Below are 27653 nucleotides of genomic sequence, written 5' to 3' on the forward strand. Positions count from 1 at the left end.
TTATTTAATCCTCCCATTATCGACTCTCACTGTGACAAAGCTCAATTGACAAGGAGACGGAAAAAAATATATATATCACTTTTTTTTTTTTTTAATGGAGCTGGGATCATCAGAAAACCAATCTATAGGGATAAAAGATATTTCCTACTGGATGGCTCGTATATAGAATTATTATAAGCACTGACTCACTGAAGGTTATGGACTGTATCTCCGAGTTTTATTGATCCTCAAACGTTCGGGGCGGCCAGCGGGGCAAACGGCCAAGGACGTGACAGCCAAGTCTTCCATCTCCTCATCTCTTGTTCTTCTCCTATATTGCCCTCAGCCATTTCCTCCGTCTCTCTATTGTGGAAAAGAGGGAAGAAAAAAAAAAATCTTCTATTTTTAGTGAGAGCTCCAGTTCTGCAAAGCAACTACACACACACACACACACACACACACACACACTGGAACAGCACACTTCCTGTCAGGTCAAAGCCGGCTCCGAGGAGGCCACGGCCCCCGATACAATCCGGTCTGATTGGGCGCCCGAGTGGACCAATAAGGTTACGACCTTTTTTATCCTGATGACATACTTTGTGTAACTCTGAGATGTGTGCCGATCGTTTTTTTTTTTTCCTTCTGGCTCTCTCGTAGGTCTTTCTGCGAGAGGCTGATGGTAAGGGATCAGGGGTTAATTCCAAGAAAAACTGAAGAAGAATCTGCTCCCATACTTTTCAACTATCATTTTTAATCAATACATGATCCTCTGCTGAATTCCGCTAATCATTTTCTGCTGGAGTTCTTCTGCTGTTGAACTCCAGTACGTCTGCGCTGGAACTTTTTCTCAAAGTAACGTCTCGTTGTCTGAATTTGTTTTTTATTGCTTCAAAGTTTCGTGTAATGAGAGAAGAAAATGCTATTTAACTGTAATTTCTTCCAGGGACTGTTTTCATCAGTGGTGTGCGCAGACTTTTTGAAGGGCAGGGGCGAAAAGAAGGGCACTTTAGCGCGAATTTTAGCTCCCAAGAGGGCAGTTTATCATGTTTTAACCAGCCAAGGGGGCAGTTTAGTGTGTTTTGCCAACCAAGAGGGCACTTTGGCACACGTTTTGGCTCCCAGGAGGGCACTTTAGCGCGTGTTTTGGCTCCCAAGAGGGCAGTTTAGCGTGCGTTTTGGCTCCCAGGAGGGCACTTTAGTGCGCGTTTTGGCTCCCAGGAGGACACTTTAGTGCGCGTTTTGGCTCCCAGGAGGGCAGTTTATCATGTTTTAACCAGCCAAGGGGGCAGTTTAGTGTGTTTTGCCAACCAAGAGGGCACTTTGGCACACGTTTTGGCTCCAAGGGGAGCACTTTAGCACATGTTTTGGCTCCCAGGAGGGCACTTTAGCGCGTGTTTTGGCTCCCAAGAGGGCAGTTTATCATGTTTTAACCAGCCAAGGGGGCAGTTTAGTGTGTTTTGCCAACCAAGAGGGCACTTTGGCACACGTTTTGGCTCCAAGGGGAGCACTTTAGCACATGTTTTGGCTCCCAGGAGGGCACTTTAGCGCGTGTTTTGGCTCCCAAGAGGGCAGTTTATCATGTTTTAACCAGCTAAGGGGGCAATTTAGTGTGTTTTGCCAACCAAAAGGGCACTTTGGCACGCTTTTTTGGCTCCCAAGAGGGCACTTTAGCACACGTTTTGGCTCCCAGGGGGGCACTTTAGCGTGCGTTTTTCAACAATTGGTCCACAAGGGGAGGCGCCTGCTCCCCCCCCCCCCCCCCCCCCCCCCCTTGTGCACATCATTGGTTTTCATGCTAAGTAATGTGAAAAAAATGGACACAGTGTTTGTCGTATTAATTGGTTGTGTGAATCTAAGAGCGCAGCAGGTCGACTTAACATGCAGACATGTAGAAATATTTCCATCGACACAGGCGAGGCAGAGCAACGTTCAACGGATGGAAGAGACGATCTCCAACCCTTTTTTTTTTTTACTTTTCCGCCACTACATTTATTTAATAACCTCAGTAGGTAATTACTTTACAGATTCAGATTAAAAATATCAATTGTAGTATATAATTATCATTTAAGATTACTCCCCAGTGAACACAATTTCACAATCTACCCATTAATGTACAAATGAAGTAAAATAAGCCCCAGTCATGCGCACACACAGAAATGCATCAATAATATGCATTATTTAATGATAACTGAGAGTACAGAGGGGGTGGTTAGTGGTGAATGTAGGTCTGCCTGGCTCATTGATCCTTTATCTGACCGAGCCCTTGTGCAGGTCAGAATCTATGATCCCGGCCGTGCTGCAGTTCTGGAATATCAGTAACCGAACTGTTCTGTTTATTCGCGGATCCGTGGCGCTGTCCGCGGGGCTGAAGCAGCAGCTCTTCCGTCAGCTTCATCTCAGATCTATAACATTCTCTAAAAGTACTCGGTTCGATACCATGTTGGAGGGAGCGATACCCAACTTACAGCCCCGCAGGCCCACCGACCAGTTTTCCAATTCGCAATGAAACTAAACGTAATTACGCTGGGAATTGTTGTTTTGTTTATATCGATAAGTAAATGTTGAATAATGCGCTCAGTTGGTGATAAAACAGGCCGTGAGTCTCTGAGAGGAGGCTGATCTTTGCATGACGGCTGTGCAAAGTGCAGCGGGATCAGACGGAGAGTTTCGCAGAAACGAAGATAGAATTGATCCCACGATTACGTATTTCACACTGAAAGTGCTTAAATATGATATTTGCTCCGTCCCTGTTATGAGCAGTTCGTGTTTATGTTTTGAGTCGTACCAGCGTTGGTGTCGTGTTTAATATCGTGTGAACTCTTTCAAATGAAACCGAAGCATTCACAGCTAAAATGCAGTTGCAGCTATTAAATACAGCAAAAAAATATCCATCAATCAATCCTTCTAAACAAGTTAATTTAGGTTATTACAAAGAATTACAAAGATGGTTTTTGGGGCTTTTCGTCTTATTTATCTTCTTCGAAAAATCTCAGTGTTTGCCTATAAACTGGCCCCTCGGCCCGCTGTCATTTTGACAAAGCGGCCCTGGGTGAGGCGAGTTGAGAATCTCTGCTTTATACTCTATAGAGTCGTGTCACCTTCGTGATTAAAGTGACGAGTAGCATCGTGTATTCGCAACGAGTGGCGACAGGATCACAGAGGAAACAAACGCTTCCCTCCAGACCAACCTTGGGAGGTGAGCGTGTCGTGTGTTGCCTGGTGATGTGCGGGCAGGGAAAGCGCTCCTATTGGTCCATCCCCCAAAACGCCGCCTGATCCAATGCAGTGCTCTGAAGTGGAGCATCCAAAATAATGAGTGCTTTTTGGTTTGGATCGCCCTGATTATGTTGCAGTGATGTCATCGGGGTCATCTCAAATTGATAACAGTAATTACGCTGTCACAAAGCGGTGGGTTGCCGGGAGCCGGAGTGGGCGTCTACCGGGCCGCACGGTCAGGATGAAAAGACATTATTTTTTGGGGAAATTGAGATTCCGGCGGTCAGAGCTCGACCCGTACTAGAAAACAAAAAGTCACAACATGTCGGCCTCTGCTGAATCGATTTCAACCTTTTCTTTTTTCTAATCTCTTCCTCTCTTTCAACTCCCCCAACTTTGCGGAAGTGCGGTACTAAATCACTGGAGTGCCGCTTTAGGAAATACCAAAACCTGTGAAATAAACGACTGCCAATGAACACCGCATCTCAGAACAAAGGTCAAATTTCCCTTCACGCTTATGATGACCTATGTTGTTCCAAGTTGCATATGCAGATAAGGAGCGAGATAATATAGTCAGTGGAAGCTGTGTGAGTGTAAAATCGGTTTCCCTGCCCTGTGGAGGATCTGAGCCCGTGGCCGTGACGGTGTGAGTCAGCACAAAGGTGACACATGTTAGGGCGATGGACACGGGTGAAGGCTCGCCTCTCTTGAACCCACCAGAACCCGTCCGCTCCCTTCCACAGGATCCCTTTGATTAAGTTGGCCTGAAGGCTGGAAGCACATGGTTAATTCATCCTTCCCACATCATCTTTCATTTATTCACATCTTGTTTGAACATGCCAGGATGACCAGAGGAGAGACAGAAACGGGCGTAACCTCCTTCTTCTTCTTCTTTTCGCGATTGAACCGCCTCATTCACCGGCAGGATTCATTCGAAAACACAAAATTCATCATGTTTTTCTCTCTGCCTGGCGAGACTCGCATGTTCTTGGGTAAATTACCTTTCTTGACGCACACATGATGTGGCTGTTTTGCAGCGTACCCAGCGTTGAGTCGCCCTGACCTGCACATGTGTTGGCTGTTGTCCAGCAGGCTTCTGCCTGGACAGCAATTAATGTCATTTGGAGCGAAGAGGGACCTCATGACTCATTACATATGCCTTTTGCTCGGAAAAGCCTCTAAGGGGCCTTCTCCTCTCGTGTGCCAATGCTGCCACTCGGGGGATGGCACAAGTTGGATAACACTCTAATTATAAAATTCACTATGAAAACTGTCTTCTGCAGTGCTGGCAGGGACGAGATTAAACCTTGTTTTGGCTTTAGTTTATTTGAGCTCCTTGTGCACGGGCTCTTTAGTCACTGTATGGATGTGGGTTTTTTAAAATGTCTGCATTATTGTCTAACTGCCTGAAATGTGACTTTTTCGTCAAGTTTTAAATTTGCTCAATGGCTATTCATTATCGGAGTTATTGCAGCGGACTCCTTTCGGCAGTAATCTTAAAAATGTCAGGTTGCATTTTATTATGCTCTGCAGGAATCTTCCCTCGCACGAACCAGAGCGGCAAAATATGACTGATTTTGACTCTGACAGCTGTGGATTTTTGACATTTTAGAAAGCATTATCTGACATTATTTCACCAGCTTAGCTGTCAAGTGCAGCGGAAAGGAGAGATTGAAATACATCATGCATTTGTATGCCACAACCTGTGTCAACTGTCTTCCTGAATGGACAAGGAGGCCCATCTGTGCCTCGCATGGCTGATCCTGGCGGACCTCCCCTCTCAACTACTGTTACCTGTTCACAGTCCTGGCTCAGTGGAGCGCACACTGGCAAATAGCAGGAGAAGAGAAAAGGGGAGGGAGAGGTGGAGAGGATGAGATAGAGGACGTGATGGCGAGAGAGAGGGGGAATGTTGACAGGAAGAGGGAGGACGAGGGCTGGAGATATGGAGAGAGAGCATAACCAGAGATAGATGGAGGTAGGGAGAGTCAGAGCAGTGTGTCTAATCTCCCCTCAGGGGCGGTGGTGTGAGGACGCCTTCCATGACAGATAAACTCAGCCGACAGCAGGCCCGAGATGACAGACACCCACCAGTGGTGCAGAGTAACTAAGTACATTTACTCAGATACTGTACTCCAGCACAATTTTTAGTTACTTTACCGGTGTGACTTTTTGATTTCATGCTCGGTGACAGAAAAACATGAACACCTGTACAGATATAGTTAATAGTTGGGCGTTATCTTGCCTTTGCTGCAGAGTATTTTTGTGGTTTTGAGTGGTTTCGTTCGCGCGGCAAGCCGAGCTGCGAGTCGAAGAGAAAAGAGTGAGCGGAGTAATGTCTGTCCTACTGTGGCAGAACGCAGACGGGGACGGACGCAGCAGGAGGTGTTGTTTCCATTCTCTTCTTCTCAATCTCTTCTTCTTTCACTCTGCTGAAGATTGTTTAGGTCTGAAGGGAGAGAGAGAGCGCGTCGGACCGGCCGTCTGAACCATCCGTCCCCTGTTTGTTTTATGGTTTGTGATTGAGAGTGCGCCCGAGTCTATGCATGAACAATCTTTCTATCTTCCCTAATTCCCTCGGAGTAGGGCTTGCTCGCTCGACATTAGCGAGGGGAAAATTGCCTTTGAAAGCCTCCGCAGTTATATGTGTTTTTGTCAGGCTGCGCCGCTCTTTGTCTCCTTTTTTCTGCGGCTTAGTCTTTAGGAATAAAGCAAACACTGGCCAGACTGTGACGGCACGCTTGAAGGAAAGGCCTCAAGAAAAGTGCGAGTTTTGTATTGAAAAGGAAAACATATTCCGCGCCGGGGTTAGCACGAACATCAGAATTGACATCTTGGCGTGCCTGTGCTCGTCTCCAGCTTTTTCAGAGGCAGCCGCCAATATGGAGTCAATGCTCCTGGAGACTTTTCGAGCAGTCAAGGTGGCGGATGCTGATTACGTGGGCTTGCTTGCTTGCTTGCTTGCTTGCTTGCTTGCTTGCGTTTGTGTGTGTGTGTGCATTTGACGCAGCAATGAGTCTCCTCCTTTCTTGTTTGGGAGCGGCGACACGGGCCGACCTGGGACAGACCTTGAGAGTCACTGTGACATTTAAAAACAACCTCCCACTGTCTCGCAAAGACAGACAATGTATTTGTCACTTTCTCCGGCTCTCCATTCCCTTTGCCCTCTGCAAACCCTCTATGCAGTTATCTCCGAAGGGAAAAAAGATAAAGATATATATGTGCCAACACACCTATCTATATCTATATTTCTCTCTCTGACACGTTCATGCGGTTACTACGCGGGGGAAACGCATGCGCACGCACGCAACATTTGGCATCGCATCACTCACGCTGTTTCACAGACGCCGTTGTCGGACTTATCTGCAGGCGGCGAAAAAAGAATAGCCGGATAAAAGCGTCTTTGATCGTGCACTCTGACATGCTTGCAACAGGCGACGCACATCAGCATGCACGCGAGGCGGCCGACATGCAAGGCAGGCATCGGCGTAGTCAATCATTTGGACCGCCTGATTAACATTAGTGGCGTTTCTCAGCATTACATTGGCATCTCCTTGCATTCCAATCACCTAGATTTCATGCCTCCTCTCTGCAGGCAGCCCCGTTAATTGTGCGAGAGGAGAGCAGCAATGAGTGCTATCTGCTAAGCCTTTGATATGCACTTATCTTTTAGCAGTTTCACATTATGGAAAGAAAATTGCCTTTAAAAAAAAAAAAAAAAACGACTGGCGCTTTATTACTTTTGGGCCAATTAATTTAATGAAAAATAATGCCTTTTTCGAAATAGCAAGGAGAAAATAATTATGGAATAATTGACGAGGAGGGACGAGCGGATGTAAGCAGACGCGAATGGAAATGTATCATCCTTTATTTTTTGGGGGGGTTGATAAACAGCTCCTGACGATCGCTTCTCCAGACAGACCTCATGGTTACGATACATCCAGAAGAACGGGGGGGGGAGACTCAGTTAGACGACAGCTTGCCCTGAAAGTGTCCAAAGCGTTCAAGAAGTAGGGCACTTGCCTCAATGTTTCTTCAAGTCGGAGAGACATGCCGACCTAGATTTCCTCCTGTTTATTCAGCCATTTTAGGTGCTGGCTATCCGTGTCTCCATTTCAGCTCTCCCCTCTCCCTGTCTGCGTACTTCCTCCTCTCGATCGCGGCTTCTTTTGTACATTCTCGCTGGTTTTCCTCCTCCCCTGTGCCCTCCGTCCATATCACCTCTCAGTCTGAAAAACATACATAAAAGTTGCTCTAAGCGGTGGTGACACATTTAGACAGCTGCTGAGATACCCCACGCTGCTAAGCAGCATGTGGTCTGATAGCTTGACTTATCTCAAAAAACCCTGGCGTAACACACTCTAACATGTAACTTTTCTTCCAGTGAAAACAATCATTTTATCTCATCGTTACAATCCCACATTCACCCACCCTGATAACTTAGTACAGTATTGCTCGGTGATGTAGTTTAAAGCCCGACAATCGGTCAAACGGTCGCTTTGAAAATGTTTTTAATCAGTCATCAGGGCTCATCATCTTTTTATGCATTCCAGGGAGTTTGATGCGGTTCCGGTTGATTTAACACAGCTCTAATGCGCCGGATGCGGTCATGAATTGGAAATGAATAAATGCAAAGTGAGACCTGGACTGTTGACCAGTATCAAGCTGACTTGACAGCCAGGCACACAGAGATAGCATATGCTGCCCAGTGTGGCTTCTGAGCCATCGCCACAGGACTGTTTGACTCCGCTGCATTACGCCCATTCAGGTATTCCTTCCTACACAGATCTTTCCTTATATCTGCCTGAGGTCACAGCGGGTAAAGAATAGAACTGCAAAAAAAAAATGCAATTGGTACGACAATATGACATTACGAGATTGGATTGCACAGCAAAGCACATATACAGTAGTTCACATGCACAAAATACTCTGATTTTTTTGCCCTTGTTCCGAAAAAGTCAACTTTCCTCCTAAGCTGTTTACATGGCTAATGAAAATGAATATTCCATTAATATTCCCAATTAGCATGCGGCGTGCATACTCCACTCAGCTAACACAGCGTCCCTCTTTCACTCATTTAACAGGCTTTTTAAAGTCGGGCGGCGTTGCGACATTTGTGCATGTCTATAAATCTGTTGATCTCCAAGATGTTTGAATGTTTCTCCTTCCAGCGGGAAATCTAGGCTTTTCTTTTGCAGATGCACGTCTACCCGAGGCTTGTAAAGTGGTGGCAATGCAACAAACAGAGGTGACTGTAAACGGACAAGAAGTCCTGCGTCACAGCGCTCCTAAAACCTGAATGATAAATGCTACATGGAACTAGAACGGCGCAGAGTTGAGCTCCATCACTCTAAATTTAAACTTCCCATGATTCAAGCTCACCAGATCTCTAACGATGCAGATGGAATCATAATCTCGAATTTTGTTGGAGGAGAATAGTAGATTTTTATTAGGATCCGCATCAAATTGTACTCGCTCATAGATACTAGCCACCCAAATTCTTGTTAGATAAAGTGAGGAAATATTTCTGGAATCCACATTCTGGGATCGGGATCAATCCTCCATCCAAGTTTCATGGAAGACAGTTCAATAGTTTCCGCTAACAAACCAAAGAATGAACACAAGTCGAAACATAACTTCCTTTGACTGAAGTAATGAGGCCTAATTCAGAATATTCAAGCAGAATATGCTGTTTACATGACCAGTGTCAAATTTTGAATAATGCCTGAATCTTACTGAATATTACTGTGCGCATAAAGGAAGTCAATGTTTAAGCAGCATTTGCTGTTTTTAGAGGGTCACATGAAAAAAACCAGCTGGGTCATGTTACGATTAATACGGCAGAAAGAAAGAAAATGTTATGCAACACACATTCCTATTCACTTTTTTCATGAAATATCAGATGAGTTGACCGCTTTGCAACCCGAGAAGATATTTAAATGAATCCATCTGCGTGCAGCATCTGAAACATGGCACAATAATTCAGCCTGTTTCAAGCTTTTAAAGATGTATAACATAACATCAAATGGCAATAACTCAAGGAAAGTATATTTACCTTAAAGGGATATTCTGGTGTAAGTTTAATCCATGGTCTAAATCACCGTGAAACTGTGTTAGACTCCCTCTCGAGAGATCAAGTTAGCAGACCGCTAATTTACGGAGTTTTATCAACCTCAGAAACGACCGCACGACAACAATACACTGCAGTAAATGGATCCAAATACAAACCGCCACCAAAAAGCCACAAATAATGCTCAGAACAGCACCAAACTTCAGCAACAGTACAAATAGTGTCTCATCACATAGTCCGGGGCATCTAAGCTCCGCTAGCTTAGCTGGATTTCTATTGTGAAGCTAAAAACAGATTTCAACTCTCCTCCATCAGCTTCCGGGTCAGGGAAGTCCCGACGCGATGATTACCAAGTGCGGTTAGAAATGCTCAATTCCGTTCTTTTCCCTGTCCGCTCTCGATAATAACTGTTATAAACTGGCAGGTAAGACACATATGAACTTTGATTGCTTTTCCATGGAGTCATAATCACACATTTTCATCCATGAGCCGCGGAACTCTACTGCACTCGGTAATCGACTCGTTGGGACTTCCCGTCAACAGGAAGCTGCTGCAGAAGAGTGGTAAATTTAGTCAGCTTTTCAGTAGAAATCCAGCTAAGCTAGCGGAGGTTAGATGCCCCGGACTATGTGCTGAGACCCTATTTGTACTGTTGCTGAAGTTTGGTGCTGTTCTGAGCATTATTTGTGGCTTTTTGGTGGCGGTTTGTATTTGGATCCATTTACTGCAGTGTATTGTTGTCGTGCGGTCGCTTCTGAGGTTGATAAAACTCTGTAAATTAGCGGTCTGCTAACTTGCTAACACCGGAATATCCCTTTAAACATGCTTTTTTCCATCACATTCGAAAGCCGTCTTGCGTTTATGTCGCCGGCCCTGGTTTTGTTTTGTGCAAATTTCAAAAAGCGCCACACATATATCTCCATTATAAGTATGTTTATAGCCACTTTATCTTCTTACCAAATCATAATCTCCCCGAGTTGAATCAATTACTGCGCAAATGGTGCGAATTTAAACAGCTGCAAAATGGTGTCTTCGGCGCTTAGTGGGAGGGAGCGACCCACGAATTGATATTATCACAGAGACACTTGGTGGATTTGAAACTAAATGAATCTCAAATCAAAATAAAATGACTCTCCTTCTTCAGCAGACTATCAAAAGACAGAGAGAAATGGAGAAAAAAAGAAGAAGAAGAAGAAAAAAAAAAAAAAAGATGAGTGTGGTTGGGACCGGGGCGCCTAATGCACTCTATTCTCAGTTAATCATTTCTCTGCAGCTCCCTCTCTCTACGCATCACCTCATAGCCTCTCTTTTCTTTCTACACCTCCCCTCCCCTTTCATCCTGCGAGTCTTTTCTCTCTCTCTTTTCATTCCTCTCCCCCTCCACCTTCATTCTCCGACACCTCAGCAGGCGAGGTGGCGCGGGGTGGGTCTTGATCCCAGGCAGGTTCCCAGGCAACAGACCACCTACCATCCTCTGCTGCCAGCGTGTTTCAGGGCGATCCAACAAGCTTTGGCACCAATTCTAGCAAATACCCCCCCGAAAAACCAACCCCCTTTGGCAGAGAACAGAGAAGTCCCCCCGTTTTTTTTTTTTTTTTCTTCTTTTTTTGCCTCATCATCGCCTGTGATTTAGGGAACAAGCACCCCTCCCCTCTTTTACTTCACTTCGCCCTCCGTCATGCGGCTCTGACATCGCCAGCGAGGGATCAGAGCACCGTCGTCTGTAGGTGCCAGCCATTAGCATTAGCATTTTAACACCTGTTCCCGGGCATGTGGGTGTTAGCACTTCTAATTTTAATGCAGCGAGCGGACAAACAAGAGCTGTGACAAAAAATGTGTGTGTGTGTGTGTGTGTTCACGTGCACTTTTGTGTGTTTACATTCATCAGCCCGTCTGTTTGTGCCTGGAAGTGCGTGCCCGGAATAGTATGTTTATATAAACAGATGGATGAGAATCTGCGTCTCTTGCGTTCTCCGTCTCTACGTCTGTCTTTTTTTTTTTCTTCCCTCCTCACTCACGGTGGTCCGAGCTGCACAAAAGAAAGACGACTCTGTCCATTTCATCAGAAAGACTCTCCCCTCTGACTCAGAATGCACGTTATCTTCCATCGCTTTTTTTTTTTTGTTAATTTGGGATGATGTGCAACAGTCGAGGGTTTTTTTTCTTTCTTTTTTGTTTTGTTTCCTCTTCCCTCTCCGCTTCTCTTTCTCCCCGTGTGGTTTTGGCTTTGCATATTACCCCAGACACGACGGGGAGAGCGTGCAAAATACAGAGGGCAGCTCTTCAAACAAGCCGAAATCTTTTGTGCGTCTATTCAAATAATTTCAACCCGTGACTCTTTACCGAGCAGCTGCAGCGATGCGTGTGATTGTGACTGAAGGTATTCTCTGTGGAGAAACGCACCGAAAGGTCACAGATAAAGTCTCTTTGTTATTGTGGGGTTTTTTTTTTTTTTTTTTTTGAGGAGTACTTTTTTTTTTTTTTTTTTTACCTCGACACTTTAGATTTTTTTTTTGTTTCGGAAACAGCAGGTAGGCTTCCTGCAAACACAGATAGGAGTAAGTTGTTCATTTCAGGAAAATGGGAGAGAGTGGAGGATGAATCGTGTCCCTGCTTGATTTATTGTGCACTGGTTTCATTCTGGGGCTACCAAATAGAAAGTGCTCGAATTCAGCAGCACATTAAATTAAATATCTGCCGAACAGATTCTAATTTGATCACCAAGCTGTTTCAATTTCATTAGCCTAGTCCCTAATGGACTTTCACAGCGTATTATTCCATCTAGCACAAATCCCATTCACTGGCTCCTTTTTTTTTTTCTAAATGAGCCCCCTGGTGCACGGGGAGCATGTGGCCCAACACGGTGTAGTGTGAGGTCACGCCAAACCTGCTTTTTTCTTTAATGGATGCTGGTGCGGAGCTGCTAGCGCGTAAATGAAATCAAAATCTGAATCCACACTGATTAAATGCAATCAAACTACAGATTTAAACCCCAGCACCTTCCTAACAGCTGTTGCAAAAATCAGTCAAAGCAGATTATTAATACGATCAAAGACTGCGTGTGTGTGTGTGTGTGTGTGTGCAGGTGACTGAGGCCCTTTTGACTTTGCATATGGCCTGATTCCATGTTGTTACTGGCCGGCGCGCTGTGCTTTGTAATGGTGCAAATATAGCATAGCAGCAGGTCAGACGTATGAAAATTCACAACTTAAGAAGTTTTGCCACGCTTCGGCGGGTTTTTTCGCAAGCTTGTAATTACGCCGCGCGCATTATAATTACTTCAGCTGCGTAGTATTCCGCCCATAAAGAAAGCGCCTAGCATCACTCAGCACCTTTTGAATGGATCTGCTCTCTAGAAACGCTGTTTATATCCGTCGGCGATCTATAATAACATGTCGGAACAAAGTGATGTGTGGTTATATATTTTATGAAGGTCCATAATTATGTGAGAGGTGCGTGGAAAATATATAGATGCTGCTCCGAGTGTTTTCATCAGCTGCGCATGAATGGTGACCGAGTGTTTGGATTGATCAAATTAAGGCTGCAGCTAATGAATATGTTGATTCTTGATTGAACTAGCCGGTTATTATCTTGATTAAATGCTGAAAGACTTCGATCAGCGTTTCTTCAAACGTCTTGTTTTGACAACGGCCCCGAAAAATGACGTTCAGTTTACTGTCACGGAGGAGCAAAGAAGCCAGAGAATATTCGAGCTGGAATCAGAGAACTTTTAACTTAAGAAATAATGAAAACCAATCTGTTTTTCAAAATAGCTGCCAGTTAATTGAATAGTTGACAGCTCAGTCATCGATCGATCGTTGCAGCTCTTATTTCATTTTGGCAACAATCAAATCTAATTTACTGTTTTAATATCAATCAAAAAACTAAACTGGAGAGTAACTCTTCACTTTTACACATTAAACTTTGTTTACTCGTCATGTGGAGTGCTGCTCCATATGTTGTCATTTGAAGCTCAGATGCCAAGTTGCATTGTGGGTAATGTAGGAGGCAGTTTTTGAAAAGCACTCCACTAGCGTAGCATTGCACTCCTGCAAGACTCATTACGGACAGTCCAAAAACAAATAATCAAACCATTTTTAATCCACACATTTGTCGTCCTTCTCCAAAAGCAGGAGCCTACGTTACCCACAATGCAACTTTAGCCACTGAGTGACATCACTGGAGGGAATTTGACAGATTACATTCAGCTTGCCACAAAAGGCTGTAGAGTAATTGATTCGCATACCGTATGCAGAAGGGCTCTTTAATACCTCAAACTTCTCAAACGACTCAAACGATGCAGGTATATCCATTAAAATACAGAATTCTATATGTTTATATAGTTATATAGTTTCTACTATAAGGCTAGTGTGAAATGAATAGCAATAATGGTCAAGGTTCAGGGATAAAGAACTAGTAATCACAGTGTTAAAATGCTGAAGTGGACATTTTGTGTAGGAGTGTGTAGGTGAGCTCTCAGTATATAAAACATAAAATGTGCAGTTGCAGTGTGGTGCAGGATTCATGCAGAACAAGCGGCTGGATAAAGTCCCAGTCGGAGGTCAGAGAGCAGAGTTCACCGTCCCGACGGCCTGCTGGAAATAAGCTTTTTCTGTTTTAGTGCATTAAAACATTGTGTGTAGCTCCTGCAATAAGATACAGATTCATTGGCAGCGCACGAAGCACAACTTAAAGGTTCTTTCAGGGACAGTGAGTTTACCGAGACGACGCGGCCGACTCACATGCAGTAAAGTATAGTAGCGATGATTAGGATCAGTGCAGTGTCAGTACTCCAAGTTCCAAAAGGGCTGAAAGTGATAGCGCAGAGCTGGAGAGGACTCCTGCGGTAACATTGATAAATGTTTTCACCAAGCCGTCCGCCATTAGTGTCAGGGCAAGTTACAGCCACAAGAGCGGACAAACAGGAAATAGAGAAAGAGTGGGTGTAAATAATTGATAAGGCTGACCCTGCGCGATTCATATTCTGCGGCAGAGGATCAAAGAGCGAGCCTCAGAGTTTGACATTGAGCCCGAGCGCAGGAGTCAAAGCCATTACTTCCCCGGCACAACGCCGCTGCTTGTGTTTGTATTAAAAATGCAATGACTCTCCCTCCTCGGGTTCGGGGGCTAACACTAGCTGGCACTCCTGGGCATTAACCAACTGGCTAATGGACTCGCCGGTATTACCCCGGCAATTACCAACTGTAGCGCTAAGTAAAGCAAGGTGGAAGCCATTTTGTTCCTGTCCGTTTGATGAAGCTGTCCCCGGCTCTCTCAGGTGTGAAACACAGCCTGTGTTAGACCTCTGGGTTCTTTTAGGTGTGATCAATATTTCAGCGGCACCAGGCTTCAGCGCCCCGTATCCTCCCACCACAGCTCTGCAGCCGATTATGAATGTCTGAATGAACCTTTGAGCCAATTAATGATTAATGGAGTTTCACAGTTTTCAGAGGGGGATGTTTATTTGAATAGTGCATTAAGACTGTCGCCGCGGAAAGGCAGCGCCTCTAATACGAGAAAGTAAAACCGTGTCTGCAGTATTTTTTTATTTTTTTTCAAACTTTAGAGTCCATCTTTTCCTAAATGAGTGCCGTTAATGGCCCGGCGGCGCTCTGAATGCGTCAGCGGTGCGAGCAGCTGCATTAACGTCGGATCACGCAGCTCCTCGTGAAAGAGAACCGCGTCTCCGAGGTTCTGCTGCAACGCCAGTACAGCAGAGGAGAATGGGATTCGTGCTGCAGCGTTCCCAGCGTTGGAAAATGCTGTTAAGAAACTCCGAAGCGTTGGCCTTGTTGCTGCGTGTGATCCACAGAACTATCCGTGCCAACAGCCAAGACATCCAGAGTAACGTGACATCGTTGTTAGTCAGACACGCTGAATTCAAGATTTTTAATGTTATTACTCACTCCGCCTGGGAGGATTACACAAAAACGACTGAACGGATTTCTACAAAACTTGAATGGAGGATGTGTTCGGGTCAGAACAGACCCGTTAACTTTTGGTGCAGATGTGGATAAAGCGACAGATCCAGGAAATAGTTTCTTACTTTCTTTAACTGTGCAAGCTTTTCGATCTTTTCATTAATTTCTCAGGGATAAATACTACGAGTTTGGCGTGGATCCTAGTTCTGATATTCTCAAAATAAATGTCACGGTTGGGTTAAAATTTAGAGTGACGCAGGGCGGCCGAGTTTGATATCAGATCAGGCTTGATTGAATTAAAGACTGTTGGGCCTCGGTGGAGGTATGCACTCGTCTGAGAACCAAAATGTGAGGGATGAGTCCGGAGTTACAGTTTCTGCAAAAAAATCAGTAATATGTTAAACCTTTTTCTCAACTCAGTCAGCACCATGCGCATCTCTTCTACTGAAGATGTACATTTTTAGAAATGTGTGAAAAAAATTCTAGTTTCATATTTCAAAAAATTGTGATTTCCTATAACAGCTGGGCATTGTAGTTTTTAGCAAATGTAACTCAGACAGCAGTTGATACTGATGCTTTGTTGGGGACTCATTTCAGTGGTGGATCATTTTTTGCTGTTGTGATTTTTTTTTATAACAGCAGGAGTGTTACTGTGCGATTTAATCAAAGTAAATCACAGCGCCCACGTCGATTGCAATGAAGGCACATGTCAGTCAGTGCAACCGTGTCTTTTTGTGTACTTTCTGATAGTTCGAGAGAACAATGGCGCTCTGCAGCGTGGATAAATAAGATATCAGAGCCTTTAGATTCCCCTGAAAATACTTGCTCATTCCATTGTTTGATAATGGGAGTTATTGACAACAAGTAAATGTAAAATATCACCAGAGGCAGATCTCTCAAGAGCCTGACAAAGGAGCTGCGAGTGACAAAATACAAAGCTTACTATCTTAGGTAATAATTTTCAGATCAAGGTCTCTGGAAAAATCTTTTTATTGTTCAACGGTTTGATCCAGTAATTCACAGCTGATTTGTTTTGGGTTTTTTCATGATAATGAATTATTGTGAAGTGTTGACATTCTCTCTATAATTAGGGCTTTCACTTATACCACCGATACCGTGGACGGATCCAAACATGCTCGGCTCTTGTCCGACTTGAAGCTTGTCGAGTTGTCAGTACATTCTGTACATGAGGAAATCACACACACACTCATCCCTCCCCAGCAGCCTCGAACATCCTCCCCTTTAGCAAATTTCGGACTCCAGAGCCTGATGCGCACAAGAACAGACAGCTACAAATCACCGCGCCGCCTATGAGTTATCTCTGTCAATTACTGACGATAAATGGCTCTGGCACTGTGAAGGCCAGGTGCATCAATCCACTGCGTCTCACGTTGTCCTAGCTTCTCCACTCTATTGATTCTGCTTCCACTGCTTCCATGATCCAGTTTTGATGCCGCCCCGACCACAAAAGCTAACTTGAGCGCTGATGTCAGATGAAAGGCTGGATATGTAACCCAAACTCCCACCATGGGACGTGTTCACATTCTCCATATCAGATCTTCCTCCCTCCCTAATATAGATCCACTGGAGTCGTCCTCCCACTACGACCACTCGGTGTCCGTACCCGATTTCAATCAAGGTTTGACTGCAACATAATACCTTTTGTGGGGGGGTGAAAAACTCCCACTTTAATAACACCCCTGCCCTTAAAATGCTTCCAATGCACATCTCCTTATGGAGAATATCTGGCACATAAACACAAATATATCCATTTCCCCCCCTCCGTCTCCATACCTCTTTTGTCAGCCTTTTTTCTCCCCAGCTGAGCTAAATGTGCTAATTCTACCCATCTCACCTCCATAAAATTGCTTTGGAGATGTCTGTATCTGTCTGGGGCCCGTGGCAGAGCAGAATGACCATTCAGCGAGCTGAGGATGGAGTCTATTGTGAGCGCCTTGTCCCCGGTACAGCAGCTGTCTGTGATGGCTGTCTGCAGGATCGCCCACCACTGCTTTTGAGTGATTCTCTCTCTTTCACTCTGCCCGGGGCGCTGCTTGTGTTGGAGGCATTGATCGGCCCTGAATTGGATTGCGGCGGGCCTGATTACTGATGTCAGTGTGTGCTGGGTCACGTGGGAGCGCTGGAGCTCCTCGTGCCAAGCCGGGGCCGGCTCGCAATGGAGGAGGAGGAGGAGGAGGAGGAGGAGGGTGGAGGCTGCGCTGCTCGCTGGAATTACATTTATCAGTCTTAGTTACACCGAGCGCGAACATGCCCACACATACTGTGCGCTTAAGTGACGCAAAAGCAGGCCGCCAACATTATCTCACTCTATTCCTTCAACTGTAAAATAGCCAGCGTTCATGATTGGCGTTAAATAAAGACTGTGGGAGCATGTTACGCCATAAAAGCGCTTTAGCGCATCATACCAGGAAATTACCGCTTCCCCTACAGTAATGTCATACTTAGCGTTTGCTTTGAGGATAAATGAGGGTGACTGATTGTTTGGACACTGCTCTGCCTTCAGTCGCCGCGTGACTCCACTGGAAACGGCGATTCCTCAGCGCAAGGTTACACTCTGTGACTTTGTGTGCGTGTGTGTGTGCGTGTGCTCGCTTGCGTTCAGGTGTGTGCAGGTTTTGGAAGTGATTCTCCGCACATCATTTGTTTACGCCTGGAATAGTGGCCATCATCTTTTTCCACTAAGAGAACAATAGCCATTTTTCCATCCCTTTGCTCAGGAGACAATGAAGTGCCTTCCCGCCTCGCGAGCGACAGGCCAATAAAAAACGTAATTGGATCTGTCAATCAAGCGTTGCTGCAGCGCGGGGGGTGGGCTGGCAGGTGGGCGGGTGGGCGGCGGAGGGTTGGGTAACCGGACAACACGGGGTAGTGCAGAGAGAGAGAGATGGAGACGGAGGGAGAGAGAGGGGGAGTGGAGGCGTTGTGAGGGAGTCTACCACACACTGTAGTCCCCCCTCTCTGCACACTGCCCGCAGGCTCTCAGCAGCGGTTACAGAGGTGTGCAATTGTTGTGTTTTGTTGTTTGTTTGTACCCGGGCCAGGGGGGGTGACGATCCGTCTTTGTTTGTAGGTATTAGTGGGTCGGTGATGTGGCTTTGATGCGACTACACAGGAGAGCCGGGGCTGCCAGAGCCTCTGAAGGTCACAGTGGATGTACTAGTGCTGATGTGTCTGTCTGTGCTTCGTACGCGCTCGGGCGGCGTCACACGTAGCGTTTTGTTTTTTTTGTTTTTTTGTTTTTTTTTCTCCTACCGGGGGAAAAAAAAGGTCCTGTCATTAGTCAGGAGAGCCGCGGATGCTTTAGTAGTATTTTTCACGGTACAACACACACACCGAACATCACCTTGTCACATTAAATCATCAACATATTCGCGTGTGTGCTTTACCTTTAGCCCGTCTGGGTGCATGGATTGCGTGTGTTTGCACATAACACACACACACGCTTTTATTGTATGCATGTGTCTCTAAGTTTTAATGACAACTACTTAAATTAAGAGCCCATTTACAGCCTCTCTGACGCAGACGTTAAGTGCGCATTCAGATATTCTGTCCGTCTGGCTCGCGCTCTGACGGAGCCCTTACCTCGGCTTTTAGGAGATGGCTTTCTACTGTCTTTGGTGACATTCTTTTTCCATTATCAGCCGGAGCCGGAGATTGTTACGGAGGCGAGCGGCTCTGTCGTTCCTTTGCGTTGCGGTTCTCAAGCTCGCCGCTAATGCCTCGCCTTATCTCCTTTTTTTTATGAACAGACAAAGGATGTTTTAACTGCAAGTACGAGCGAGGCATTGAATACAGCGCAGGCCTTCGGAGCGCCTTGGCAGGTGGAGGGACTTGTTGAGGAAAGGCTACAGTATGCACGGTCCCTGCAGGGTTTCTGTGGGTCCTGCGTACTTTCTACCCCTTCTGCTCTAAAAAACGTAAAGAAAAATTACCTCCTATTCTGCTGGATGCGCCGTACCTTAAATCAAGACAAGTATATATACTCTGCCCCCTTGCTCTTACAAAAAATGCTAAGAAACAGAAAAGATGATACTATTTTAGAGGAATGAAAACAGAGCTGTCGGCTTTCTCACAGTCGTTTCTAGGCGCTCTACTTAAGGAGAAGAATCGCGGGAACAGACTTGATTTAAAAGTTAATATTTGCTCCCATTGATCTCATATGTATTCCTTCTTTCCTTTTTCATAAATACGGCAGAAAAGCGGGGTAAACGAACTCAGCAGAAGTGTTGCTGGGAAACAAAAACCCACAGCGCGAGGCTCTGCCGGCGCCAATAAAACGACACGCTTCATTTATTGCCGCACACCGCAGCCGCAGCTGTAATAGTCTGCAGGTATGGTGTTGTAATATTATATTCCTCGACTTGGGGAATATTTGAAAATGTGAGAGCATGAGGGGCTTTAAGTGTAGGTTGGCCTTATTAAGTGCTCTTCTGCAGTATTAAGAGTCTGTAACATTAAATCCAGATCTGCGGGTTTTTAAGCGCCGTCATTTAACTTGTAGCACTCTTGCGGCGCCGATGAGCGTTGTTAAACCCAGCTTGACATTATCAAGGTGTGCATTGTAATAGCTGGCTGGACCCGGTGCCTCAGCTGATCGGTTATACAATATGACTCTGCCCCCCCTGTGCAGGCCTTCTTAATTTTGGTTTTGTTATGAGAAACGGTCCCCAGACCCGGGGCTTCTAAAGTAGGTAATTACACTGAGAGATTCCCTGTGGGGGATTAAAACAAATGACACAGAAAACACAGCCCTTCTCCATCGCCACTCATTCAAGCCCCGGCCTCCGCTCTGGAGAAAGAAAAAAAAAAACAGCCCTTTTTTGCTTGTAACGCCTACACGCCCATGAATACGCAAACAGTCACAATAAAACACACTGGCAGCTCGTGAAAATTAGTGGGGTCGAGGTGAGAGGAGTCAGGAAATGATGGGGAGGGATCACGATTTATGGACGCGGTAAAACGGCTTTAGCATTAGGGGCTAAACAAAACATATGGCGCTCATGCCGTTTTGTTGAGGGCCGTGGCAGGAAAAAAAGGCATCTGTCCTGCCAGTTTTGCGGTGACAAGCTGCGGGGAGCATTACTCATCATTACAATCTCTGCTGGCAGCCTATTTTCATCACATTACAGTGGTATAATGAAGCGTAGCGAGCTAGCGTCCTCAGGTTCTCTGAGCAGTTCACCATTAGCACCAGCCGAGGGCATTCATCCAAGTAGATTTATTGAACTTTTTTACAGTTAGTTTATTGTATAATTAATTAAGTATTGCACAACAATGGGTTGAATCTTGGCACGGTGGCAGTTTAAATTTTCAAATTTGTCTTGCTTTGACAGTCGGGACTGATTTGATGAGCTCTCTCTGCGTTCGACGCCGGTTCAGTTGAGTTCTGTATTCATAGATTTGGATTCATTCAGCCCCTGACTTTTTTTGTGCTCTTCTTCTCTCTGTGTCGTTTCCAGGAGCAAGGCAAAGTAGGTGTGACGTTCAACATCGGGACGGTGGACATCAGCGTCAAGGAGACGACCACGGCGGTAAACGATGGCAAATACCACTTGGTCCGATTCACCAGGAACGGGGGCAATGCCACGTTGCAGGTGGACAACTGGCCAGTGAATGAGCACTTTCCCACAGGTACCGACCCATTTATTCCTCTGTCTGATGAATTTCTGCCAGAGTTAGTGTCAGATTCTATTTTTTTTTTAAAAACCACTGGGCACCACCTATTTCTTTAACAAAGGGCGCCACCAAAAATATCCAGAAATATTCACTCTCTCCTGTTATCCTGAGTAAAATCTCTGCAGACTGAGAGCCGTGCAGTCACATTAATTGGGCACATACTATGCTCCTGTGGCAAACCATGCCTCCGAAATCTCTTCTTTCACGCCCTCACACCTGACTCTACAGGAGAGGAGCTCCAATCTTTTGTCTTGCAAGAGGCATTAACTGTGCAACATCTGGCCGGTTCATTTCAGGGGAAGGGATTAAAAAGGCACAGAGAGGCGCTCGGTCGTCGGGCGAGCAGGGAGGAGGATAGAGGCAGAATCCAAGGGTGGCCTGTTGGCCAGATAAAGCTGCTGCCTGCCTGTATCTCTCATTCCCAGGTCAGCAGAAGCGGCGCAGCAGCAGAATACAAATAGGGTCATCAAACAGAGCCTCGCTCCATTTGGAGGCTCAGGCACTCCCTTCATTTGGCACAGAGATGTGCCGCTCACCTAGCAGGGCAAGAGAGTGAGAGGAAAGGGTGAGAGGGAGACGGAAGGAAGGAAAAATCCCTCTCCAGCTTCTACTTAACAATCCATTAAATTAAGTTGGCTCTCTTGGTCTTTGACACCTGCGTGTGAGCCAGCCTGGGGGAGGCAACCTTTGTGTCCTCGCCGCGTTACCCAACTCTTCAATTTCACTTAGTCAAACCGAGCGGACGCACAGGGAAGCAACGTGGGCACAGAGTGGCAGTTTTTTCGCAAAGAGAAGTCGGGATGACAAAAGACGATATGAAACCCCATCGATCTCTGAGGTGAAACTGTGCCACAGCAGCGCGACGTAATCAGACCGAAGAAGACGCAGAGTGAAGACAGCGTTAGCCAGATGTGGAGCGTGCAGCTAAAATGCCTTTTCTCTTCCAAACACTGGAAGAAGAAGAAGAAAAAAAACTGCTGATGCAAACCTAATGCTAAGGAGCAAACAAATAGGAGTTGATCCCTTTCACTTCTCAGCCCTATGTCTCAGCAGCCCTACAGCACGCTCCTCGTCGCATGCCTTCACCGGGGACAGGGCAGCATCCTTCCCCTGGCGTGACCTGGCACACGCTGTTTTGGTTTGGTTCAATGCCAGCGCAGGTGATGCTAATCTCTTCTGTCTCTGGCTTTCTTTTGCCGTCGGCTGTCTTTCGCTTTTTCTTTTGAACAGATAAAGTAAGACGGGTTTCATAACTGCGCCTCAGCCACGCTTTGACTAGAAAACGCCGAGAAACTCCTTAACATGTGGCCCGCGATACGCGCACGAGCGACATCGGCGTCACGCGAGCGATCACGGGACGCAAGGAATCGGACTAATCAGACAAATGTGACCGCGTCGCTGCACAGGGGTAGTTTTTGTCATCTTCCTTCAGATCTCCGTCCTGTATTACACAATAAGGCTTCAGTAGTTCCCCTCCTACTTTACATAATGCTCTGCAGCGATCTGCATCAGCGGTACATTTTTGTTTTCTCAACCCTCAATCATTATGTCGGTCAATATCTGTGATCCAAAGTCCGTGTCCATTCAAAAACCACTGCTAAGTAGCCTTTGGGTTTGTGTCTCAGTTTAACGCACGACCGAAAGAACTCGGGCTTTTTAGCTCTGGATTCCTTCCAAGTGATCCCATTGAGGTTTGTTCCCTTTTTCTGTCGGCCTGCCATTGTCTCGGAATGGAGTTGAGGTCGAAGGATCGAATACGTGGTAATTTCTTTTTCTCTTCTGCACAGGTAATTTGCAGGGCACTCAGTGATAGTAATTCAACGATGATTGATTTTTTTTTTTTTCTTCTTTTTTTTTTCACCCTACCTCCCTTGTAAAGGCGTTGTCATCTCATGAGTAATTACATGTTAGGGTGCAGACTCATCGACTGCTTTCTCACACTCCTAATGCTCGACTTGAAGGCAGCAAGCCGCCACGAGGCTCTCAGGTCGTTCAATAAACAGTTACCGGATCCGGGCATGCCCTCTCTCCCTGGTAGAGACGAGGTGAAGACAAAAGGTGTTGGTGGATTGCTTGTCATTCAAAGCTGTTTGCAAAAAAAAAAAAAAAAGCCCAGGGCGTGTAAATTGGATGTATCGACAGCGGCGTTTGACAAGTTGGCCCACCAGAGTAAAGAGGTGTGTTTGGTGAGGTGGGTTTTTACACAAGGGGCCTGATTTTAATTGTTACTTGAGCCGTGGTGGGTCAGATTTACACACATTTTCTTTGACTGGCTGGGACCTCTTAATAGACAATCTCCAGTTCGGGCAGCCTGGAACTATTTCTGACTGCTTTCAGGGTTCTTTTGTCGACTAAATAACTGAGCAGACTTGTGTTTTTCTCCAGTGTTGTTAGTGTTTGCTGCTCCACGAAACAAGGAACCAATCTAGTCATCTTTGCGGCACCAACAATGATACCACTTGCAAACGCTAGGGGGGAACAGTTGTCTGTGCCCTCCTGGGAACCAAAACATGTGCTAAAGTGCCATCTTGGGAGCCAAAAAATCGTGCCAAAGTGCCCTCTTGGGAGCAAAAACACACACTAAAGTGCCCTCTTGGGAGCCAAAATACGTGCCAAAGCGCCCTCTTGGTTGGCAAAACACACTAAACTGCCCCCTTGGCTGGTTAAAACATGATAAACTGCTCTCTTGGGAGCAAAAACACGCGCTAAAGTGCCCTCTTGGGAGCCAAAACACGTGCTAAAGTGCCCTCTTGGGAGCCAAAAAAGCGTGCCAAAGTGCCCTGTTGGTTGGCAAAACACACTAAACTGCCCCCTTGGCTGGTTAAAACATGATAAACGGCCCTCTTGGGAGCCAAAATACGTGCCAAAGTGCCCTCTTGGTTGGCAAAACACACTAAACTGCCCCCTTGGCTGGTTAAAACATGATAAACTGCTCTCTTGGGAGCCAAAACACGCACTAAAGTGCCCTCTTGGGAGCCAAAACATGTGCTAAAGTGCCCTCTTGGGAGCCAAAACGCGCTTTAAAGTGCCCTTCTTTTTGCCCCTGCCCTTCAAAAAGTCTGTGCACGCCACTGGGTGACATTGTTAAATATTAGCAGAGGAGGCACGAGGAGTCAGACGATCATGCACATTTTAAACAGAACTCGAGGTTGGCTAAAGTTACTCGGGGATGAAACATTGAAACATCCATTGCCAGAACTTCCTGGTTAAACTTTTTAAACAGCGTCTTTGTTCAATAAATGATCATCACCAACGTGTTCACTCCTAACCGAACCCTGTTTTCGTTCACATTCTATTTTATTACACTTTCCAATTTAGCAGTTTCATAACAAAAGACACTCAAAACAATAGGAGGGAAATTAAACTAGCAGGAACAATGATGCCGTCAAGACAATTAGAAAGATAATATAACTAAGCCCTCATTAAGATGTTATCACGGTGTTGAGATCTCAGGAGCAAGGGCGAGTGACGCAAACACGGAGGTCACGTTCAAAACAGCATCAGAGTCACTAACACAGCCATGACGATGGCGAATGTGGGTTATAATCACGATGATGTTCAGGTCGTAGTTGGGTCGAATGTTTCTGTAGTAGATTTTTGAGAACTTTTTAAAATATTACACGTGTTAGATAGTTGGAAACTGACAAGAGGATGACATTTAATTTGTTTTAGACTAACTGAGTCAGTGTGTCATCTCTTATCTTATAACTAAATTGAATTGATCAACACTCAAATCCAGCCACAGATTCAACCTATGTGGCGCTGTGATTGTCTGACCGCGCCTTTATCGACCGAGCGACACGTGACCAAGCTCCAAGCATGTAACGCCGGCTAAAACTCCCGCAATGCATCTGCCCGAAAAAAGTCTTTTTTTCCCCCCTGAAACCGATATTTAATCTACACACAATTTACGAAAGCCCGATTATCGCGAACAGGTTTACGAGATAAAATGGTCCCATTGTTGGCGAGTGAATGTCGGGGAAATAAGACACAGAAGGACTCCAGCGCTTCACGGTCCCATTCTTCTGCACAACAATACAACCACACTGATCCCATACAGCAGCATTTTTCATCCGGCTTCTGCAGCTTACACGTGTTCAGGGTGTGTGTGTGTGTGTGTGTGTGTGTGTGTGTGTGTGTGTGTGTGTGTGTGTGTGTGTGTGTGTGTGTGTGTGTGTGTGTCTCTTCCCATTCTCCAATCATCCCCCTCCTCTCACGGTGCCCCCTCTCAGATCTCTTGTTTTTTTTGTGTGTCCTCAAACTCCTTTTTATCTGCGTTTTCTCGTCCGTTTCCATTAATTGCTCATCAGGGCCGCGGATCTCTCCGACGATCGTGTGTACTTTCGTGACAGCCCACATTACACTGCAGGGGCTCGTCTTTGTTTTAGCGGAGAGGGGTTCCAGTTTCCTTATATAACACTCCCGAATCCCTGTACTCTTTGATTTTTCTTTTTTTTTGGGGGATTACATGATCTTTTTGCATGAGTTTGAATCTTTCGAATCAAAGAATTACCAGACCGAGCCAGGCTGAAAATCGTGCATCACACTTTGCCGGAGCTGGCCGACGTTCAGGCGCTGTCTCAGATGAATGACCATTAGCCTAACTACCCGGCTTGAGGCCTCGGGGGGAAAGTGCGTCTGTATGTGTGTGTCTGTGTGTGTGCTTCATCATTCGCGGTGGGTACAAGACGGGTCATAACCGGAACGGCCTTGTGTTTGTTTTCAGACGCACACGCAGTCAAACACACAAAGACCTTGGTCCACGCACCGATGCGCGCAGTGTTACGACTCCTACGACCTGAAACAGACACAATGAGTTGTGCCGTTTGCAAAATATCTGCCAATCTTTGTCTTGAAATACAGACAAAACAATTCCTCGGGAGCGCGATAAATCCCCCACGCGTCCCCGGGGCCAAACACGATTAGCCCTATCTGAGACACAATCTCTGTCGCTCTCAGAACTCAGACTAAGCTGAGCATCGAAGCCGCCAGTCTAATTCATCCTTTCAACACCATAAATTTCAGAGCGACCTGATAAATGATGAATTTACTCCCTGGCTTTGTCTGACATCTGAGAGCGGAATGGAAGGAGGATAGAGGAGGGGGAAAAGCAAGCAAAGAGAAACAGAGCGACATGGGTGAAGAGAAAAGAAACGCAGCCGCTGAGGGAATACAGAAGCATTTAATGGGGTAGACGACTGGAATAAGTTGACGAAGGGGAGAGAGAGAGCCGACGTATAGACGGATAGACGGGTGGAGAGGAAGAGAAAGGGAATAAAGAGCGAGATGAATGATCGCAGAATTGTGGCTTCAGCTGAAGAGGCCTGATTCAGGCATGAAGAGCGAGGAGGGCTGATTGCATCAGAGAGAACGAGAATCACATGATGGAGCAGAGGATAGCTGGATGGATGGTGGGCTGGAGAGAAGGAGAGGAAAGAAAGAAAGAAGGTCGGTGGATGAATGAATGAATGAGTAGTCAGAGTCCAAGAGTCGGAGGGACAAAGATGAAAGTCAGGAGTAGATTGGAGAGGAGGTGGGTGGCGCAGGATATTCGTAACCAGGGGGGCTGCAACAGCTTGCTACGGAGTTGTGCAGCGGAATGATGATTTTTGGACAGGGCCACACTATATCAAATGTACTCATCATCCCCAAATGGAGAGAATGCCAGGAGCCTGTCACGGTAGCCATTTTCACAGTTTTTGATGCGCTCTCAGCACCGGTCCTGTGATGGAACCCCAGTGAGATTAGTCTGGCGAGCCAACTGAACGGAACGAAGCGAACAAACCAGCAGATGACTGTCGCCGTGCCAGCGTTTGTGTCGACTGAGTAGTTGCCACCGAAGGGGGCGAACGTTTAGACGTTGTTCTGGCTGAAAGAGAGACAAAATGAATAAATTGAGAGCGTAGATTAGAGCTGTAAAGAAGAGATGCATGTAGACTGCGTGTAAACACAAAGAGATGTCAACTGATTATGTAGATGTCGGTCTTTTAAGTGTTTCAACAGCTGTTTTATTTAAAAAAAAAAAAAAAGAAAATCCTCCTGTGTTCGAGGAGCTCTTCAGCTAACTGACTGAATATGTTCTGATGCACTTTAATGTCTCATGAACGGCTATTTGAAATTCTTGGGAAATTCCAACCATAATGTTTATCTCACTTTTCTGCTATCAATATCAAATCAAACATTAACTTTCCATACCTGATAGTCCGCTGCTTCACAGTCAAAACGACTCCCATGTTGCTTTTGCTTCACTATGAGAACAGGTTACAATTATGGGATCATGGTTTATACTAGAAATCTAGTTTAACAGTGAGACAAGAATAAAAGAGGCAAACAGGCAGTGAATCAAATTTGATAGTTAGCCCAGAAGCATGATTTTGATATATCTTCCCAAGCTAGGTGAAGAAAAAGCCGCTCAATAAAACAATATACTATAGCTTATATACAAAAAACCCCCCAGAGTAAAATGTGCAAGAAGGTTCAGTACGCATACATTTATAAATAACGGCATATATAATGATAGTTATCCACAAACATGAATGTATTCGGCTATGAGCTGGATAAGAAGGCACCACTCAGCATGGCTCCCAGTGTTGCCCAGTGGCCACTCGCGATACTGCGGCCCAGAATGCATTTCCCCCTCAAGGACACACCGCGAACTGCAAACAAGGTCGATTTTGACTCTTTCTTTTTGTGAACTTTCTGATCCATTCATATTTGTAAAACTTTTGCTCGAGCGGCCAAGCAGGAACTACTGCGCATATTCAAGGAGA

At 45.7% G+C, this 27653-nt stretch overlaps 1 protein-coding gene across 14 annotated transcripts in view; it reads left to right on the plus strand.

Annotated features, from left to right (window-relative positions):
- Positions 1-27653, plus strand: part of nrxn3b (neurexin 3b) — a 292901-nt gene that overhangs the window by 227147 nt on the left and 38101 nt on the right. For all 14 annotated transcript variants that reach the window (XM_030404632.1, XM_030404631.1, XM_030404635.1 and 11 more), the window contains one exon: positions 20667-20838. In XM_030404632.1, coding sequence (XP_030260492.1) covers positions 20667-20838 — 172 coding nt within the window. The remainder of the gene's footprint in view (positions 1-20666; positions 20839-27653) is intronic.

The sequence above is a fragment of the Sparus aurata genome, chromosome 22 (genome assembly GCF_900880675.1).
Source record: "Sparus aurata chromosome 22, fSpaAur1.1, whole genome shotgun sequence".
In the NCBI taxonomy this organism is placed as follows: domain Eukaryota; kingdom Metazoa; phylum Chordata; class Actinopteri; order Spariformes; family Sparidae; genus Sparus; species Sparus aurata.